Source organism: Conger conger, chromosome 14 (genome assembly GCF_963514075.1).
Source record: "Conger conger chromosome 14, fConCon1.1, whole genome shotgun sequence".
Classification (NCBI taxonomy): Eukaryota; Metazoa; Chordata; class Actinopteri; order Anguilliformes; family Congridae; genus Conger; species Conger conger.
In genome coordinates, this window is record NC_083773.1 from 9,951,842 (window position 1) to 9,971,253 (window position 19,412).

At 44.7% G+C, this 19,412-nt stretch overlaps 1 protein-coding gene across 3 annotated transcripts in view; it reads left to right on the forward strand.

The window, feature by feature from the left end:
• fbln2 (fibulin 2) overlaps window positions 1-15,281 on the forward strand; it is a 61,067-nt gene extending 45,786 nt beyond the window's left edge. For all 3 annotated transcript variants that reach the window (XM_061220583.1, XM_061220582.1, XM_061220584.1), the window contains 9 exons: window positions 831-965; window positions 4,688-4,825; window positions 5,642-5,785; window positions 6,741-6,869; window positions 7,402-7,527; window positions 8,116-8,232; window positions 9,118-9,246; window positions 10,774-10,897; window positions 13,262-15,281. In XM_061220583.1, the coding sequence (XP_061076567.1) occupies window positions 831-965; window positions 4,688-4,825; window positions 5,642-5,785; window positions 6,741-6,869; window positions 7,402-7,527; window positions 8,116-8,232; window positions 9,118-9,246; window positions 10,774-10,897; window positions 13,262-13,619 (1,400 nt within the window). In that variant the 3' untranslated portion in view covers window positions 13,620-15,281. The remainder of the gene's footprint in view (window positions 1-830; window positions 966-4,687; window positions 4,826-5,641; window positions 5,786-6,740; window positions 6,870-7,401; window positions 7,528-8,115; window positions 8,233-9,117; window positions 9,247-10,773; window positions 10,898-13,261) is intronic.
• Window positions 15,282-19,412: the final 4,131 nt, after the last annotated feature.

Consider the following 19,412-nt stretch of genomic DNA (forward strand, 5'->3'; position numbering starts at 1 on the left):
ATGGATGCCTGCCAGGCTTGTGGTGTCAGTTCCCCCCATCACCTCCATTTCTGTCCTGTATTGACTTATTTGCTGGTGTTGATATGACAAGAGAAGCAGATTCCACATAATAGTGTTCTCATCTGCAGCGATGTGTCACTTTTTGGACAGCACGCTTAATATTGTCATGGAACATTTTATCAGAAGATTTTTTTTTTTTCAAAAGGCTGGTTTTGGGCTGTCCTGATAAGGGGTTTATGTTCACAGATACCACTGTTCTATTTCAGATAAATTTGTCCTGGCTTGAAAAAACATTCCCAGCAAGCCCCAAATCCTTTTTCATTGGCAATGACACAATGTTCTGAATTATGCTCTGGGCTCACAAGACGCTCATTGTTTAGGACTCCAGTGGTAGCTCTTTCCCCCTCTGTACTTTTTTGAATAATTTTGTTTCAACCTCATCCAGCGTTGTTGCACCAAGAAAGTCTTAGATGATGATGATTTTGGCCGGGGTAACTCAACTCAAACAGAATATTGAGGGAACCACCCATGGTTCTTAAAAGGCTTTGGGAGTGAAAAAAAGGAAAACCGCCAAAATGCCTCCAGTGGTAAGAATGGTTTTCTTGTTGGATCGGGTTTGCTTATTAGCTTCTGCACATCTGCTTCTGACTCGCCATGGCAACCGTGCTGCATGGAGCTTGGCCAGAGGGGTGTGGTGCTGAGGGCCTGACCCCGGCTTGCCCTGGGGGCCTAGTTTGGCTCTCCTGCGGAAAGCCCGAGGGTTCGCTCTGCTGCCTCTCACTCACTGTCCTGTTGTTTTTCTCCCTCCCCACGTGTTTTCTCCCCCACAGATGTGAACGAGTGTGTCACCAACACGCACAGCTGCCAGGCCAACGAGTCGTGCCTCAACACCCACGGGTCCTTCGAATGCGAGAGGCAGATCACCTGCCCCTCCGGCTACCAGCTGAGACACGGCGTCTGCGAAGGTCAGCTAGTCCACCGTGGAAACTGCCGTCATCAACCAGTCAGTAATGTGACGCATGGTCAGACCTGGGTCAAATACAGTGTGTCATTTTTTTGGATTCAAATAATTTTGCACGTTTTACCGAGCTTGTCTGGTGTATTGGAACCTATGAACTACTCTCAAAAAGTGCAAACCTCACCTTCTGGTCCTCTTGGTTGGCTCAATTGCTCCAGGTAAGATAAATCGAGCACAGAAGAGTACAATGACATAATTTGACCCAGGTCTGCACATGGTACATTATAGACCAATATCTTCAGAGTATACTTGCTACGCAAAACAATTTGGATATGGATCAGTCCTGCAGAATGGGTCAGGACTTGTGTACCACATGAATATTGACATAAGGTTACACTGTTTATCACCACCATTGTCATCAGTGGCCAACTCTACCTCTGGTGGTACTGTACGGAGCAAGTATAGCACTGTTCATAGTCAAAAATAGAAAACTTTTGCTGTTTCGCCCAACCTATGCATGTGGCAAGCAAGCTACGTATGGCTATCCCTGCTGTAAAATCCAACCAATCCAATGGCCAGCTTGAAATGACCAGCTACTAGCTGTTTCAAAACATAGCTTGAGCTTGTCAAACCATATTGAACATGGAGCTGGTCTGAACTGGTCAACCAGCTACCAGCTGTTTCAAAAAACCTAGCTTGAGCTGTTTTTTTCAGCAGGGATGACTTCTGAGCCACACGGTGTTAAAACAAACATTGGATCACATAAACTTCCATACTCTTGCCACAGCTCAGTAAGTTCGTAATTCTCAGCCTTCTGTTCTGTCCCCACTGTGTTTTCTTGTGTTTGGCGCTCACGTCCTGTTGCCATTGTGTCTTTCTTCAGAGGCAGTTCAACTGCATCTGCTGTTGTGCTGTACTGTAGTTCTGCACAGAGCAGTTTACTAAAACCATTATTTTCTTGAGCATTTGCCATATTCAATTGGTTTTAGGTAGTGATTTTTTTTTAACTAAATTCCTGAAACTTTTGTATCTGGAAGCGCAAGTTTGACTGGCAGGAAGGAAATTGCAGCTACCCTGCAGTCCCAAGAGCAATTTCTGTTGCTCGTAAGCACCTAACACTACAAGAACTATGCTACAAGGAAGATGCGCAATTTCATCAAATACTTGGAGACAGTTTCAGCAACAACTGCAGCAGATTTATAACTGATATTATTGAAGGTAAAGGCATACTGTGTGGTACAAGTCTGATACAAACTGCTGTTGATCCATCCTTGCCAATCCCAGTAAATCACTTTGCGCAAGAGCTGAACGGCAGAATTTCTCTGGGATTCAAACCCCATCGGCCCAGAGCTCCATGTATGCTCGATGAATCAGCAAAGAATGTAAACAGGGATTATTAATGCCTGACAAATATTAGGCTATAGAGGATTTGCACCCGGTTTATGAGATGATGATAGTTTGAAGTGGACGGGGTACAGCAGTAGACATATTCAGATCTCAGCTGTTATTTCACAGATTCTGCATCGTCATCCTGGGCACGCAAACAAAGTGTTGTGTTCTGACAACAGCGAGGCCGTTCTGTTTAATGCTGCATTAAATTTGTTTCAGATAACACAGTCTCTCTCAGTGGAGGTTGCAGCTTTGGCCTGAAGTGAGGGGAAGCAAAAAGGAATTGCCAAAGTAGAGCAATAATAAACAGACGTATTACTGTTATTGCTGCTTATACTCTACTCATAATTGATATCATTGTTAAATGGGCGCAGGCAATTGTTCTGCCGCTAACATTTAGTATTGAGATTCCTCCCTTCTTGGTGAGATTTGCGTAATATTACACCCATTTTTTACCTCCTCGTGTCCTTTCTTTACCTCCTTACCTTGTTCCTAACTCCACCCATTGGACAAGGCAGGGAAAGGAAACGAGAAAAGGACAGAAGAATTGAGAAAAAAGGGAATTAGGTGAATGAAATGCCCTTCCTCCTTCAAATGTCAGTTTGAAGCCACGTCAGTTACAGATGTGGCCGATGGGGAGGAGGTGGAACCACAGGTCGATCATTCATACGTTGCGCAATCCGAAAATTCTTTCCCACAAACGACACAGTCGTGATACCTTGCTCAATAATTCCTCCTGCTAGTGTAGCATGTTTAGCTCAGCTAGTTCGCTAGTAAGCATGGGCGGTGCAGTGAAAGCGAAGGCTGGTAGCAGGTGAGAAGGCCGGGGTTCAAATCCCACCTCGGACTCAGGCAATTTCTCACCTGTTACACTAGCATGGCTTCTAGCTCCTTCAATGACTATTTTACAGGTTGGAATGTCCTTAAAGATGGACCTCGATCGATTTCCGGCTCAGTCAAGAAACGAAGGGAAAAAAAGAAAGGACAAAATAAGTGATTGAAATGAGCCCCTTGTGTCAGGTTCAGAACATTTCGTAAATCTTTGTGCTTAATGCTTTTTGGGCCTCTGGGGCACATGTATACAGCACTGCTCTCCATCCCTGGTCCTGGAGAGGTATTGGGTCTGCTGGCTTTTGTTTTCACTTTAAAATCAGCGCCCTGTTGAGACCCAGGTAACCAGACGAGGTCAGTGAACTGTGTAATCAACCTCTTTCACTGATTAATTAAGTGCAGAGTAACAATGGAAACCAGCAGACCCAATAGCTCACGAGGACCAGGGTTGGAGACTGGTCCTGGTATACACACAAGAATGCTGGGAGCTCAAGGCCATGATCTCTCAACAGTGACTGGTTTGCACATGGGCAGTGTAGAAATGACCAGTCCCTCACTGATTACCCTGTAGACAAGTTTTTTACACATTTAAAAAAAACCTGCACAGCCTTGTGACTTTCTTTGGCTCTTGGCACCAGGACAGACTAATAAATGTAACCCGATAATTAAGGTAATATTTGGCAGATTGGCTAACAGGGGAATAAACTAATTATCCACATGAAAGACAGCGGCAATCTCTGCTCTGACGGTGAAAACCTGCCCTGCCGATAGTGATTGGACTCGAAAACCGCAAATTAAGACCTCATAGAATATTCTCCAAAACAACATCCGCTGAACACATTCACACAGTCTCTGTGTCTTCCTACCTGCACGTTTCACCGGAGACGCAAGTGCACTTTTCCGATTAGTGGTGATTAATCACTACTACTGCAGTAACAAAGCGCAAAATCCTGGTTTCTGATATGACATTAAAACATGATTTAAAGCGTTTGTATTTAAACAGCTGTTTTCCCTGATATTTTAAACAGGGTTTTCCCTGCGCTCTTGTCCTAAAGCCACAGTGTCACCTAGTGGCAAACATGTGTCAAACAGCGCATACCAACCACCTCACATCAGGCTGTGCTTATCCCGGTTCATCCCTCACTTTCAGCGCTCACAGAAATCCAGCACTAGCGGGTTATTAATTCAAGCTAACGAGCGTTCGCATTCTGTCAGCCCTGAGTTTCCTGAGCCTCTGTGATTTGTTCTGTCGCTTGTCTGGTTTGTGAGTGTCACCTAGTGGCAGGCACCTGTCAAGCAGGGCAATCAAGTGCATGATCAACACCAAACATCAGCTCATCCTGGTTCATTCCTAACCTTCAGAAATCCGGTGTTTTAGCGGTTATTAATTCAAGCTAATGGGCGTTCTGTATTCTCTCGGACCTGGGTTTCTCGGACCTCGGTGATTCCTTCTCTCTCTGTGCTCGTCTGGTTTTGCGTAACTCCCCCTCTCCCCTCTTTCTGTCCAAGACGTGGACGAGTGCCTGCAGAGGACCCACAGCTGCGGGGTGGGCTTCGAGTGCCAGAACTCGGAAGGCTCCTTCACCTGCAGGCCCAGGCAGAAGTGCTTCACCGGGTTCTCCCCGGACGCTCACGGGAACTGCATCGGTAAGGCAGCGCCGCTCCGGCCCCTGGGTCTGGAGCTGCCGGAGAACTGCCAGGCCGGCAGCCAAGCACTCACGGGGCCTCCTGGGCCCTGGATGTACAGACCGCCTCTCCCGCCAGACTGGAATTGGGCCTGAGGGAATGGCGCGGCTGTCTGAGACGAGCTCGCTCTTAACCCTTTGAGGCGTGAGGTCATGATTAGAATGCTCATAATTCAGCATTCTGATGCTGATGTCACAGTCATTAGTGGTAATTGAAAGCAGAGCTACTTCTATTAGAGATACGTCAGGTGCTGGCATTGGCCGTAACGCTGTTGGAAATGAATGGTTGCAACAGTCAGCAAACTTTTCATACATTGTGAATGGCCACGCTGTGGATTATCCTGGCAAAAATAAATGAATGGAAGTAAATTGGGAACTTTAATAAGGGTGCTACTGAAACCCTAATAACAATTATTAGAAATCCTTTTTTTCAAAATTTTTCTTCTTTATACATGACGACCACAACATATGACCTCTCATCATCTTAGTTAGTTAGGATAAGCATTTATCCTTTGTGTTTACTCCTGTTAACGTACATCTAATAAATGGTATCTCCGTTGAAAGCAATGGACTTCTAGAAGACTGACTTGTGAAAACATTCCAAAAAAACAAAGGGTTAAATCTGAGATTGCGTATCCATGCAAATATGCGAAAAAAGAACAAAGTAAAAAGGAAGCTGTCACTTCTCGGTCTTGTGGTTGAGACGTGTAAGGGAGACGGGCCAGGAGTTACCCCTGGTCGTGACTCCCCTCTTCTTCTCCCCCCGGGACTGTGGCAGACATTGACGAGTGCAGCAGCCTGGATGAGCCCTGCAGCTCCGGGTTCAACTGCATCAACACGGTGGGGTCCTACGCCTGCCAGCGCAAGATCATCATTTGCAGCGCCGGGTACCACGCCAGTCCCGACGGGGCCCGCTGCATCGGTGAGGGGGGCCGCGGTCACGTAGCCGCCTTTGCCTGAAAACAGAAATGAGTTATATTTATCTCCTTTACTTCATTTTAGCAGATGCCGAACATTTTGAGTGGTTGTGTTCGGTTGACACAGGGATGCGATACTGTTAACAGTGTGTAACAGCCAGTCCAGGTTGTACTTGAAGCCCTTCAGTAGGATTTAGCTGTTTATGCTCCAGTAAGATGTGAAATGGCCCAAGTTTAGTGTTTTCTAACTGTGGGATTGTAACTCCTGCTTCAATATAATACAGTAATGGCAAAAGGCATTGGACCTACATGGTGTTTCTCCCTCTGATCTGGTAACAAAACACAAAGAGAAGGAAGCAATACAGCCCTCTCTCACTGCAGCAGGGATATATGCTATGTAGGTGCTGTGTGTGTGTGTGTGTGTGTGTGTATGTGCATGTGTTCATATATGTCTGTTATTGTGCACATAGGTGTGTGTGTGTGTGTGTGTTAATGTATGTTATTGTGCACACAGGTTTGTGTGTGTGTGCTCATATATGTCTGTTATTGTGCACATAGGTGTGTGTGTGTTAATGTATGTTATTGTGCACACAGGTTTGTGTGTGTGTGCTCATATGTGTCTGTTATTGTGCACACAGGTTTGTATGTGCATGTGTTCATATATGTCTGTTATTGTGCACATAGGTGTGTGTGTGTGTTAATGTATGTTATTGTGCACCCAGGTTTGTGTGTGTGTGCTCATATATGTCTGTTATTGTGCACATAGGTGTGTGTGTGTTAATGTCTGTTATTGTGCACACAGGTGTGTGTGTGTGTGTGCTCATATGTGTCTGTTATTGTGCACACAGGTTTGTGTGCGTGTGTGCGCATATGTGTCTGTTATTGTGCACACCGGTGTGTGTGTGTGTGTGTGTGTGTCGTGATGATGAAAGAGCTTTGGGCTGCTCTTCCTCCTTGCAGATGTGGATGAGTGTCAGACAGCTGTTCACCGCTGTGGCGAGGGGCAGATCTGCCACAACCTGCCCGGGACGTACCGCTGTGACTGCCAGACGGGCTACCAGTACGACATGATCCGGAGGGTGTGCGTGGGTGAGCCCCGCGGAGGCGTTAAACACAGCGCTGGAGCACAGCGGCAGCTCACCGATGGCCATGTCGCTGAGGAGACACGCAGCACTTCATACATGACCGCATGCATACTGATGAGGAAGGCAGACCAGGCCACGGTTTAGCCTCATTTCCCCACCTGCCGAACAACTGCAGTGGGGGGAAGGGCTGCCCATTTCTCCGGTTGTGAATACCGAAATGCAGCTTCGCCACCTCACAGTGGAACCTCCTACCCCCCAGTCATTGTAACTGTTCCTCCCTTACCATACCCATATGCAAAAGGTCATTAGTATAGTATTAGTTTTCCGAAATGAAACACATAGAAAACATTTATTTTTACACGATTATGGTGTCTTTTATATGGGGACATAATAGAAAGTGTCTTATACAGTATGTTAAAAAAACAAATGAAACAAATGAATGTACGAATTATAGGAATGACACATGTATTTTATATTTTCTCCGTACTCTACACGTGTTTCTTGTGTGTTTTTACGAACCCTCGCCCCCCCGGCAGATTTGAACGAGTGCTGGCGCTACCCGGGTCGTCTTTGCGGCCAGACGTGCGAGAACACCCCGGGCTCGTACCGCTGCACCTGCACCTCCGGCTTCACGCTCGCCTACGACGCCAAGAACTGTGAAGGTACCTCCCCCGGGAGCGCGGCGTGTTTCTCCTCTTTCCAGCGCACGCACGGCGGCTCACCCCCCCCCCCCGCCTCCTTAACGCTGCGCTTTCTGTGAGCGGAGAGCCTCGAGGAGCACCTCTGACGTCAACGACAGTTCTCTGCCCCCGCCATGACTGTTGTCTTCTTAAAAGCAGACAGCCACTGCCAGCCTAATGAGGTCCCGCATCTCACTTTGTTACAGCCTATTGACAGGTGGGCCAGAAACATCGCTGACCGAGAGCGCGACTCACACTGGGTTCGCAATGCTACAGACCTTGTGGGCTCTGTTATTCAAAGGACTCCATTAAAGCGATACTTTTCAACTCGCACCGCAGAGAGAAATGCGTCCAGCCAAGAGTCTATTTGAATGACCTCACAGTGGCACCTATTGCATAGTATTCATCATTTTGCTCTTGGCCCAGTGACACGGGCGGTGATGCGTGCAAGCTTAACAACCCTTAACGTCGAGTAGGTCTGTTAAGTTTTAAAGGTTAATGCGTTCCGAGACGCGGTTGACACGCGACCGCGTCTGTGTTTAAGTTCGAAAAACCGTGTCCCTCCCACAGATGTGAACGAGTGCACCAACAACCCCTGCAGCCAGGAGTGCGCCAACGTATACGGCTCGTACCAGTGCTACTGCAGACAGGGCTTCTACCTGAAGGAAGACGGACACACCTGTGAAGGTACAGTGAAGCCTTCTGCTCATTCGTCATGGAGGATATGACCTCATGCACAGTGCAGTCTGTAAGTATTTGGACAGTGGTACAAATTCTGTTCTTTTGGCGCGGTACATTAGATTTGAAATTAAATAATGAATATGAGGCTGAAGTGCAGACGCACCTTTGTTTAGCCTATGTCTCTGACTGTTTTTGTCTTATTTCTCAGCCTCATAATGGCTTTCTTGATCACGACTGTGATCCTCATGTTGACAAATGCCAATAACAGACTTCAAAGGTATTCAAAAGCCTAGAATTATGACTATATACTAAAAGCTTTCCTATACCTGCACTAAGGAAGTGACAGAAGTTGAGACTGTTCAATGACTTTTAGTCTCCTAAAATGGGGGGGACTGTATAAAAAAGGATGTAGCTCCTCCACGGAATATGGATTCAAGACGACAGTGCATATTCATATTCATTCTTTAATTTCATATCCAATGTGCCGGATTACAGAGCCAAAAGAACAGAAATTGTACCACTGTCCAAATAACATTCCTATCGGCTGTCAGATCCAGAGTGGCGGTAAAAGGGTGTCGTCCCCATTGATCCGCTAGACGATGCAACGGTTCCGAGTGGATCGATGGATGGATAGCACGGTGTCATAAGGGATTGATTATGCTCCGTGCTGTGAGACAGGGCCCGAAGATGAGCCCTGTCCCCGCCAGAGTCATCCCGCCAGCTGCTCTTTATCCCTCCGTCTCTCCCCCACCTCCCCTCCCTCCATCCCTCCCACAGTCCCCCTGTATCCTCCCTGTCTTCTGGGAGCCATTACATAGATAGCAGAGCCATAATGGCGGCCGGTATTGACGGAGGTACTCAGTGACGGTTTAATTACCCTTCCGGCCGTAGATATCGACGAGTGCTCCCAGAGCATAGGGAACCTCTGCGCCTTCCAGTGCGTCAACGTGCCGGGGAGCTACCAGTGCGCCTGCCCCCCCGAAGGGTACTCCATGTCCCCCAACGGACGCACCTGCAGAGGTGAGAGCCACGCCCGTCACGCCTCCTCCGGGTGTCTGTCTGTGAGGTCATGTGACCTGACTGTGACCTCGTACAGTGCTGTGCGTCACATGCGTAACTGTTATGGATTCAAATACTTCTCTACGCTCGATTGATGTTGCCTGGTGCATTTGAGCCAACCATGATAACCAGAAGGCAGGGTTTGTACTTTTTGAACTGAGTATTTCATAGGTTCCTATAAGCTCAGTAAAGCAAAAAGTATTTAGGTCCAAAGCCAGTACGTATTTTATCCAAGTCTGCAATAGGTCAATTTGGGTAATTGTTGATCTCATGCAAAATAATGTCCATATGTCCAAAGAATGCAACTGTAAGGAAAAACAAAAGTGTTTACGTTTACGGTTTGACCACAAGGGGCTTTGAAACTTATTTTAAGAATAATTAAATTATCTTTTATAAAAATATCTCTCATAAAATATTTTTATTTTATGAAAGATATTTTATTTGTTGTGGAGTCATTTACAGAACTGTACATAAAGCTGAAGAGAACTTAAACATTCAAAAAACATTTTGCAAGTCACCATTTTAGCATTCCAGTTCCACGTGGATGACAGATCTATCCGGCGTGTTTTATTATCATCGGCCTTGCCGTATTTCAGCGTGGCGCTGTTAATGCGACGGTAATACATCACGTTCTCGCTCCGGCGCCCCCCGCCCGGCTCTCCATCTTCCGCTAGCGCGCGGCGGCCTGATTGAAGGAGGTGCCCGAGGAACTACCTGGGAAAGAGGACTCAGCGAAAGTGTGGAAAGAGCCTGCGGATTCCCAAAGGTTAAAATTTGCAAGCTCTGACGGAATTAGAATGTGAATTGGAGCTGGCGAGCTGTAACGAGCTCCGCGTCGCTGAGACGAGATGCATAATTAATTACCGCCGGAGGGCCCTGCTATTGACTCCTGGCAGAGTGAGGCCCGGTGCTCTGTCACTGCCACCGACCGGGGGGTGTTCCAGCCGGCAGACCGTACGACCGGGAGGGAACAGCGCGCGTCAGCGGCCCCGATGCCCCGTGTCCGTGGGGGACAGGGAGGGTCCACGTGGGCCCCTCTCCCAGTAAGGCCCCCCCCATGTCCCGGCGGGCCTGTTTGCCTAGTGGTTAAGGTACATGACTGGGACCCGCAAGGTCGGTGGTTCGATCCCCGGTGTAGCCGCAATAAGATCCGCACGGCCGTTGGGCTCTTGAGCAAGGCCCTTAACCCTGCATTGCTCCAGGGGAGGATTGTCTCCTGTTTAGTCTAATCAACTGTATGTCACTCAGGGTAAGAGCGTCTGCCAAATGCCCTTAATGTAATGTAATGTAATGTTTGAGTGATGGATCGGCGTGACTGTGTCCTGACTGTGTCCTGACCGTGTCCTGACTGTGTCCTGACCGTGTCCTGACTGTGTCCTGACCGTGTTCTGACTGTGTCCTGACCGTGTCCTGACTGTGTCCTGACCGTGTCCTGACCGTGTCCTGACCGTGTCCTGACTGTGTCCTGACCGTGTTCTGTGCTCGCAGATGTAGACGAGTGCGCCATCGGAGTGCACAACTGCAGCGCCGCTGAGACCTGCTACAACATCCAGGGGAGCTACCGCTGCCTGTCCTTCGCCTGCCCGCCCAACTACAGGAGGGTGTCTGACACGTAAGTACCGCACTGACAGTCTAAGGGCCTCCACCCTACTGCTTCGCCTGCCCACCCAACTACAGGAGGGTGTCTGACACATGAGTACCACGCACTGACAGTCTAAGGGCCTCCACCCTACTGCTTCGCCTGCCCACCCAACTACAGGAGGGTGTCTGACACATGAGTACCGCGCACTGACAGTCTAAGGGCCTCCACCCTACTGCTTCAGCTGCTCACCCAACTACAGGAGGGTGTCTGACACGTAAGTACCGCACTGACAGCCTAAGGGCCTCCACCCTACTGCTTCGCCTGCCCACCCAACTACAGGAGGGTGTCTGACACGTCAGTACTGTGTCGTCTCAGGGCACTGACATTCTGAGGCCCTCCACCCTTCTGATTGCGCAACCAACAGGCAAGACGAAAGGAATATAGATTTAGAGACAGAGCCGAGAACAAATATTGCAAAATAAAACCACAATGAAGTAGAGCTGTATATTAATAATATATTAGATTGTCCAGAAATGTCTTCAGTTAATCAGTACTTCAATTGTTTTAGTGGAGTCAGAGATGCTAAACTGCAGTGTCAGTGGCAATATTTATGTCCACCAGATAAGAAATTGGGTCTGAATGCTTGCTTAGAAGACGCACATATCTTTGAGTTAGCCAAAAACGCTTAAGCTAGTGCATAAATCTTCCAAGCATAAATAAGGCCTCATGTGCCCAAAAACATTAGAGTACTCTACAGTATGCAGATAAAGCGTTGTCACACTCAAGTACTGACTAACAGCATTGAGTGGAGTTTCAGTGTTAAAACCAAATCTGAGCACTAGTAACTCTTAATAAAGTAGCAGAAAATCAGTAGTTAAGATCAGATTGCACAGTCATACTGTATGTAGCTTTGAACATGAATAACCATGAGAAGGGGCTTCACTGGCAGAAGGTGTGAGGACAGAGGCTGGGCCGCCTGGCAGCTGTGTGTTTTGCGCGGTGACAAACAACACCTGCTCCTGACCTGGTGGAAGACTGGCTCTGTTAATACCCACGACCGCTCTCAGCGACAGGCTGATTGAGCACCGCCGCTAATGGAGTCAGATTTCCCAGATCAGGCTCGTGGCTGGTGTTTTCACCAGTTAGCTACAGCCACAATGAGCTCCAATCTGCAGACAGTCACTGGAGAGAGCAGCCTGGGCACCGCCACTCATGGGTGCCTTTCACCTGTCAGCGGAAAATAAACATCTTCTGTCCTCTATTTTTCCCATGTATCATTGTTTCATTGTTGTGTACTTTTCTGTTTTTTTTCCTCCATGAAATGCAATTTCAGAAACTAAGATGGGGTTTGTCTGAGTCCAACAGGGATCACTCCAGTCTACGAAACTAAAATATGGTTTATCTGCTGTTCCAGCAGTCACTCGAAGTTACGATGAAGTTAAAAGTGCTCTATCACTATCATGATGATGTCTATTTTGTTGATTTTACACTTCATATTTTCCAGTCTATTTTCTGGACAAATATATGATAATGTTTGAATTTGTCCAGTGTCTTTAGTAATAATGAGGTGCATTACTCTCCACATCTCTGTACTGATGAAGAGGCAGACACAATGTCTTATTAGAAAAAGATTAATTAGATGGGCAGTTGTCTGAACACAAGCCAGGTGTTCAACAGACACAAAACAAAAATGTAGTTCACTTTTATGTAATTAACAAAGCACATTAATTCACCTGGGGGTGTGAGATGCATCTACAGACTCAGTCAGACAAGTGGGTGTTCATGTTCTCACTAACAACTAACACTAACATCCCTGCTGAAAAATAAACAATCTGCAGTACATTACATTGCATTATTGGCATTTGGCAGACGCTCTTATCCAGAGCGACATACAGGACTAAGCAGGAGACAATCCTCCCCTGGAGCAATGCAGGGTTAAGGGCCTTGCTCAAGGGCCCAATGGATCTTATTGTGGCTACACTGAGATTAAAACCACTGACCTTGGGTGTCCCAGTCATTTACCTTAACCACTACGCTACAGGCCGCCCGGTATGTTTTGAAACAGTAATAGCTGGTTGAACAGTTCAGGCCAACTCCCAACTCAACATGGTTTAGCTGGTTGACCAGTTCAGACCAGGTCCCAGCTTGGTTTAACCAGCTCAAAATATGTTTTGAGGTTCACCAGCTCATACCCAGTTGGACCAGCTTTATGATCAGATTGGCCATGCTGGTTGACCAGCTCATACCCTGCTAGACCAGCTCATGACAAGCTTGACCAAATCCATTTTCAAGCTGGTCAAGCTGGCATAGCCGGATTGTCCAGCAGGGAAGCTCCTTGTACATACCAACAGTATCCCTCAACCTTACACGAGTGTCCGCTCTTGTGTTCCTCAGACGCTGCGAGCGCATCAGCTGCCCCAACTTCCTGGACTGTCAGAACACCCCGCTGAGGATCACCTACTACCAGCTGAGCTTCCAGACCAACATCGTCATCCCCGCCCAGATCTTCCGCATCGGGCCGTCGCCCGCCTACTCCGGAGACAACATCATCATCAGCATCACCCGCGGCAACGAGGAGAACTACTTCAGCACGCGCAAGCTCAACGCCTTCACGGGCGCGGTCTACATGCAGAGGCAGGTCCGCGAGCCCAGAGACTTCCTCATCGACGTGGAGATGAAGCTCCTGCGCCAGGGCACCTTCACCACCTTCGTGGCCCGCATCTACGTCTTCATCACGGCTCACTCCCTCTAACCGGCTCGCCCGCCGTGCCGCACACAGATTTCACACGGTGCTAAAGTCTGAGCTCTCCGGTTATAGACTACACTGCCGTCTTTACCGGAAGCCTCTTGTCTTCTGTACGCTTCATATATCTATATGCGATATTGCTGAAGACCTCTTGTGTTAAATTTCGCTCGTAATGCACCAGGCGCCTGGGCTGCTTTGAGGGCGAGGAGACTAAAACCATTAGGAGCGCTGTTGTCTTTAGTCATGCTAAGGCATTACACCAGAGGGGTATTTCACGAAGCAGGATCACTGAGTTCACTGGATAACTGCGGCAAATGAAAACCGGAAGGGTAATTCCACAGTAACCAACAAACAGCCGCAGGATATTTGAGTGGTGAAGTGCAATACAGCTACTTAAGAGATTGACATATGCTTTTATAACCCTAAAGAGGAAATAACTCTTATTATGTGGCTGTATTGGGCTTTACCACCCAAATATCCAGCAGTTGTATTGTCAGTTGCTGTGGAATTGCCTGGAACAGCTCTTTTTATTTCAGTTCACGTTGCAGATTTAGTTTGGATCTGGGTTTTACAGGGTGAGGTTATCCAGCTAACTCAGTAGTGCCTCATTGTGAAACAGGCCCCAGACCTTGTATTATGATATGTTGACCAACTGATATGTTTCCTCTTGATTCTCTGCAGTCTATTTATGTGTTGCTATTGGACAGATAGTTGTACTCTTATAACCTGAGACATTATTCAGTCAAATGGATGTATTATATTTTTAAAAGCTGGGGTCCAAAGAGTTTCTTTAAACTTATTTTTGTTTAGATATACCAGTTTTGAAACTTATGAGATTAATGTGGTGAGCCCATGTGACATAAAAACCAGCACTGAGGACTTTCATGTTTTTTTATTTTATTTTTCTATTTTGTACTAGGACATATGTTGGCATGTTACTGTGTAAAAAATCATCTCAGGGTAAAAAAAAAAAAATTAACCAAAAAAAAAACAGCCTTAGATACTATCCAGTTTGCAAGTAATCATTTTCCATTAAACATTTTCTGTATGACAAACTGGTTTCCTGTTATTCTCTTAGGGGCAAAAACAATGCCATTCCCAGAATGAGGTATTTGCACCCTAGGATCGACACCTGCTGTCACTCATCTTTAGTGCCAGATGACTGAGAGCAGGTGTAATCGTGCGGCAGGGGAGCTCAAATCTAATAGGACATCTTCATGTACATTAAAAAGAATGTACATTTAATTTCCCTCTATAGCTGAAACACAGCAGTGTGTTTTTACGATTTTTGCTTTCAGAAAACCATGTGGTCTTTAGATAATAGTGCATATAACCAAAAGTGGCATTTAGAAAATATCCTTTCGGGGCACCAGCATTATATTTACATTTTGAAAATCACAATGTCTCAGCAATAAAACTACACATTTGACCACTACATGCTATGTGCAGTGATAGCCACTTCTTGTCTCATTTTTCAGTTTTTTTTCTTCCATGCACACAGACCTAGTCTGGCTGACTGAAAGTACCCATGTAACAAATAAGTAAGTTAATAAGGGGTTTGAATACCAAGTTACATTAATAAGTGTGTAAACATGGGATTAGGTTGTATTGTACAACAAGTGCTGTAAGCTGTTCTATGCATAAATAAAAATGTGATTTTATTATGGATTAAGGTTGGTTGAGGTTAAAAGTATATTTTTTTCCAAAGAATCCTTAATTAGATAAATTGCAAATGTAGTTGCTATATAATTATAATACACAAATATAATTGTCCACCTAATATTAAATGAAATCAAGTGATTAAATGATCATGCAGAGAACTTGGAGAACTGAGAGTAGCATGCTGGTCATTAATAGGAAATAATATCTTGCTTATTAAATTGACCCACTGAATACAGTTAAAGTTACAGTGACTGGTCGTGATATAAAAAATGTTGTCAGTTCTGGTACTTGGCCATAATTTCTGAATATGCATAATTAACAGCTTCATCGATCATAATGACATATTACACAGTAGATGACAAATGGAATTTATTTAAGCATTAAAATAACTCTGCATCCATCCATCACCAAAAGTACTGTTCCTTCTGTGTAAAAGGAAAACTGCAAAATGATCATTTTCAGTGATTCCCAGTGATTCTCAGTTTTTAAACAAACCTTTTGCTTGTCACAAAAGAAACATTTACATTTTGATTTATTTAAAATGATCATTGCATGTCTTCAATTTCCTTGAATTCATACAATGTGACCCTGGCTCTTCCATCTTGTAGCCATGTTGTGACCATTCCCTTCTGCCTTTTCATTGGTCTGTGCTGCAACCTGTTTTCTTAAAAAAGTTGGAATGTAATGTTGATCAATAGTCTGAGGGAAGAGCTTTTCCCTGTTATTCATGTAACACTCTAAAGAACGGACAAAATGGCTTTACAAACAGTGGATGAATCACTGGGTGAATGTGAGCCTTCTAAAAAAGCTCCACAGTATCTGTAAAGAAGAATAAAATACCAGGCTACATTTTTTACGTTTTTGTTTCAGAAAATGGGCTTAATAATTAATTTTGGTTTAGTATGCAATTACAATATAGACAGATCACATTTTTGATCAAATATAATTAGACCTGATTGTGCATGGCATAGCCTACTATACAGCAGACTACCCTCTATGTGTGTGACAAAGCAGAAAGCCATTTCTGATCTTACCTCCCACTGGGAGGTTAAAATAAATCATTTGGTAGATGTCTTGAAATAGATAAATGTCAGGTTAGTTTTACCTTATGTTGTTGTCATTTCATTTTGATGGTGTGTAGCATTTATCGCAATGGTTATCAACTGTGCTAGTGGAATTCATACAAACCCTGGTGTAAAATCCAGCTACCTGCTGTTTGAAATCATAGCCTGAGCTAGTCAAACAATGTTGAGTATGGAGCTGGTATAACTGGTAAACCAGCTGTTTCGGGACCTGGCTTGAGCAGTTTTTTCAGCAGGGGAGTCAGAGAGGATCAGGATGGTGGTGGATGCAGCAAGAGATCTTGGGAATAACTAATGTAAAGGCTGATGAGAAGGACATTTTGGAGAAAGGGTTGATTTTGGAGAAAGGGTTGGGGGGTGGTTGTCAGAGGCCAGAGGAAGAGTAGTTGTAAAGACTGCGTTTAGGAATGGTAAGCGTTTTATTTATTCATTTATTTCAGGAAATTAAATCAAGAGATCAATCATTCGGAGGTTATAGGTACACCGGAAGGTGTTCAGTCCGCCATCCTAATTGGAAGGAAGAAGTTGCCAGACGTGAGCGTGATTGAAAACATTATAACTCGCCTCGATTGTGTGCCAAAATAAGTCTTCAAGGTAAAAGTTTGGTAAGTTCACACATTGGTCTTATTCTTGTATTCAAATAGCTACATCTGCATTCACCATCCCCCAGGTAGCCAGTCTTCTCAAACAATATTGTAATTTCGTTTATCGGCATTAAACTGCTAACCAAAGCTGCGTATGCCTACCTGTTTACAGTTTATATTTTTGATCGGGCATGACATGTAATGTCGTAGCCTACGTAGTTACTGCCTGTAAACAGCCTAAAATGATAACGGAAGAATGAAGTCCTGCCGATATCTCAAATGCTTCGTTCTTGTTGCCCTTTATACCTTCACAGAAAATAGCCTGCATACCTGCTAATAGCGTATTTATTATGAGACCCATTTCCCGATCAGTGATACTCCCCATAATTGCCTTTTCCATTTAATTAGCCTTTTATCTTGGACGCTTGGTCCACGTGCTGGTTTGGTTGTTCCAACCAATCACCTTAGTTTTATTTTCTGACAGCTCTATACAACACGCTGTTTGCACTCTACATGCACTTCAAGTGGCTGTAGCTGATGCTTATATCAGATCAATATACGATTCACCTAATTAAACGATGAAGAGCAGAAGTTGGCACTAAATTCCTAATTGGATCGGCCCTTGTTGTGCACCCCTGCTGTAAAGGCTTGCTATAAACGAGTGAACATCTCCATCTGTTGGTGAAAATGGGAAATGGCTTGAGTTGCAGAAGTAAACGGTGGCCCATTTTAAACTGTCGGTGTTTTTAAAATGGTAAACTTAAGTTTCGAATGACGCCAAATACGTAACCCTACTTGACATAAAATTAACATTTATATTTGCGAGTTAACCCTGTAATTCACAAGGCCTAGTGGACTGTGTTTGCAGTGCTGTTAGGCAAGTTCTGTCTATCCGTTGGCATGAACGTTCTTGAAACTTAACCAAATAGATTTGCGCTTTGAGTGAATCATCCCACTCATGTCATCTCTACTTGTTACACCCTTGAGCCAAGAGGATTTCCCTCACCATTGTAAACATCGGAAAGGGTGTGAGTGATCTGTGACAACACTATTAATTGCCACACTGTACATCCCGTGCATCCCAACTGATAACCCTTGTTAGCAAACTGCTCAGTATTGTGAAAAACACTGAACAGGTCATTAGGACAAAAAGGTCGCAAATATTTTTTCAGTTGGCCATCAGCTAATTTTACATTGTTTGAGTCCTTGAAATGGTTTTAATCTTGTCATCTTGTAAAATTTATGCTTCACTATTATGTGCTTTTTTTAATTATAAAAGTCAGCGTATAACCTTCAAAATATGCATAATATGCAAAATGAAGAGGTAATCCTGTTTTATCAGACTGATATGAATGATTTTAACATTGATCATTTCTGAGTGATTCTCTAGGTATTTGTCTCTTTGGTATATAAGTCTCTTACAACTCAAGATATACAACTCTGTAGAGGGCAGAGTGTTCAGACATGGACCCTTAATGCCTTAAATAGAGTATCTTGTCAGTGTAGTGTAAACACAGTATGATAAACAATCATTCACTTCCTTTTGTTAATTATAAAGTCTTAGAATGGACTAAAGTTAACTATTGACTGTCTGAATTTCACTGAAAAATCTGTTTACACAAAAATCTGATTAAACAGACAATGATGCTTTGAATTTGTGAAGATCTGTGAGGGGCAGCAGTACCATTAATTCTTGTATAATTATGTTAGCTAATATACAGAAATCATCATTTTAACCATCAACCAGCAAAGTAACGGGAAGTACAGAATTTAGCTTTGTGGATCTGAAGTTAAAAAATGCAGTGAAAGATTTTAAAAGTGCAATTTCTAAATGTATGTAAGGTCCTGACTTGATAATTTGTAATAGAGCTATACTTCCCCTGCGTGGTCATTTGTGTAATTGCAAAACTAAACATAAAAAACTCCACTGACAATCAAACTCATACCATTCAAGAAATAATCAACATTGAACACAATCTTTATCATAATATAATGCCAACAGAGTAAGACAACCTTGCATTGTTCAAACTAAAAGCAGTGGATGGGGACACATTTTATTGCATATCAATTTTTATGTCTGCATAAGCCATATTTAAGGAAAGTATATTGTCAAGATATTGCAATACAATATGGAAATACACAAACTTTATGCTGCTTTCAATGCAAATTCAAAGCACATTTACAATATATTGCCATTTATTCCTTTCCAATAAGGGATTCTTACCCACGTGATTATGAATCTTAATTATGTCTGGGGGTGTCATTTGTTTTCGAAATGACAACCCTTCGCAGGCCTTCAGTGAGAATAGCAACCTTGGAGCCTTTTTGTCCGAGGCGTTTTGCCTTAATGAGTTGCACCCTCACCCAGTTCCACTGGAGACCGCGGCGTGTGGGCGGACTTTTCCTCTGGGCTCGGAGCACTTCCGGCCATTGAGGCGACGTCCCACATGCGTTTAGGAGTGTGCTGCGTT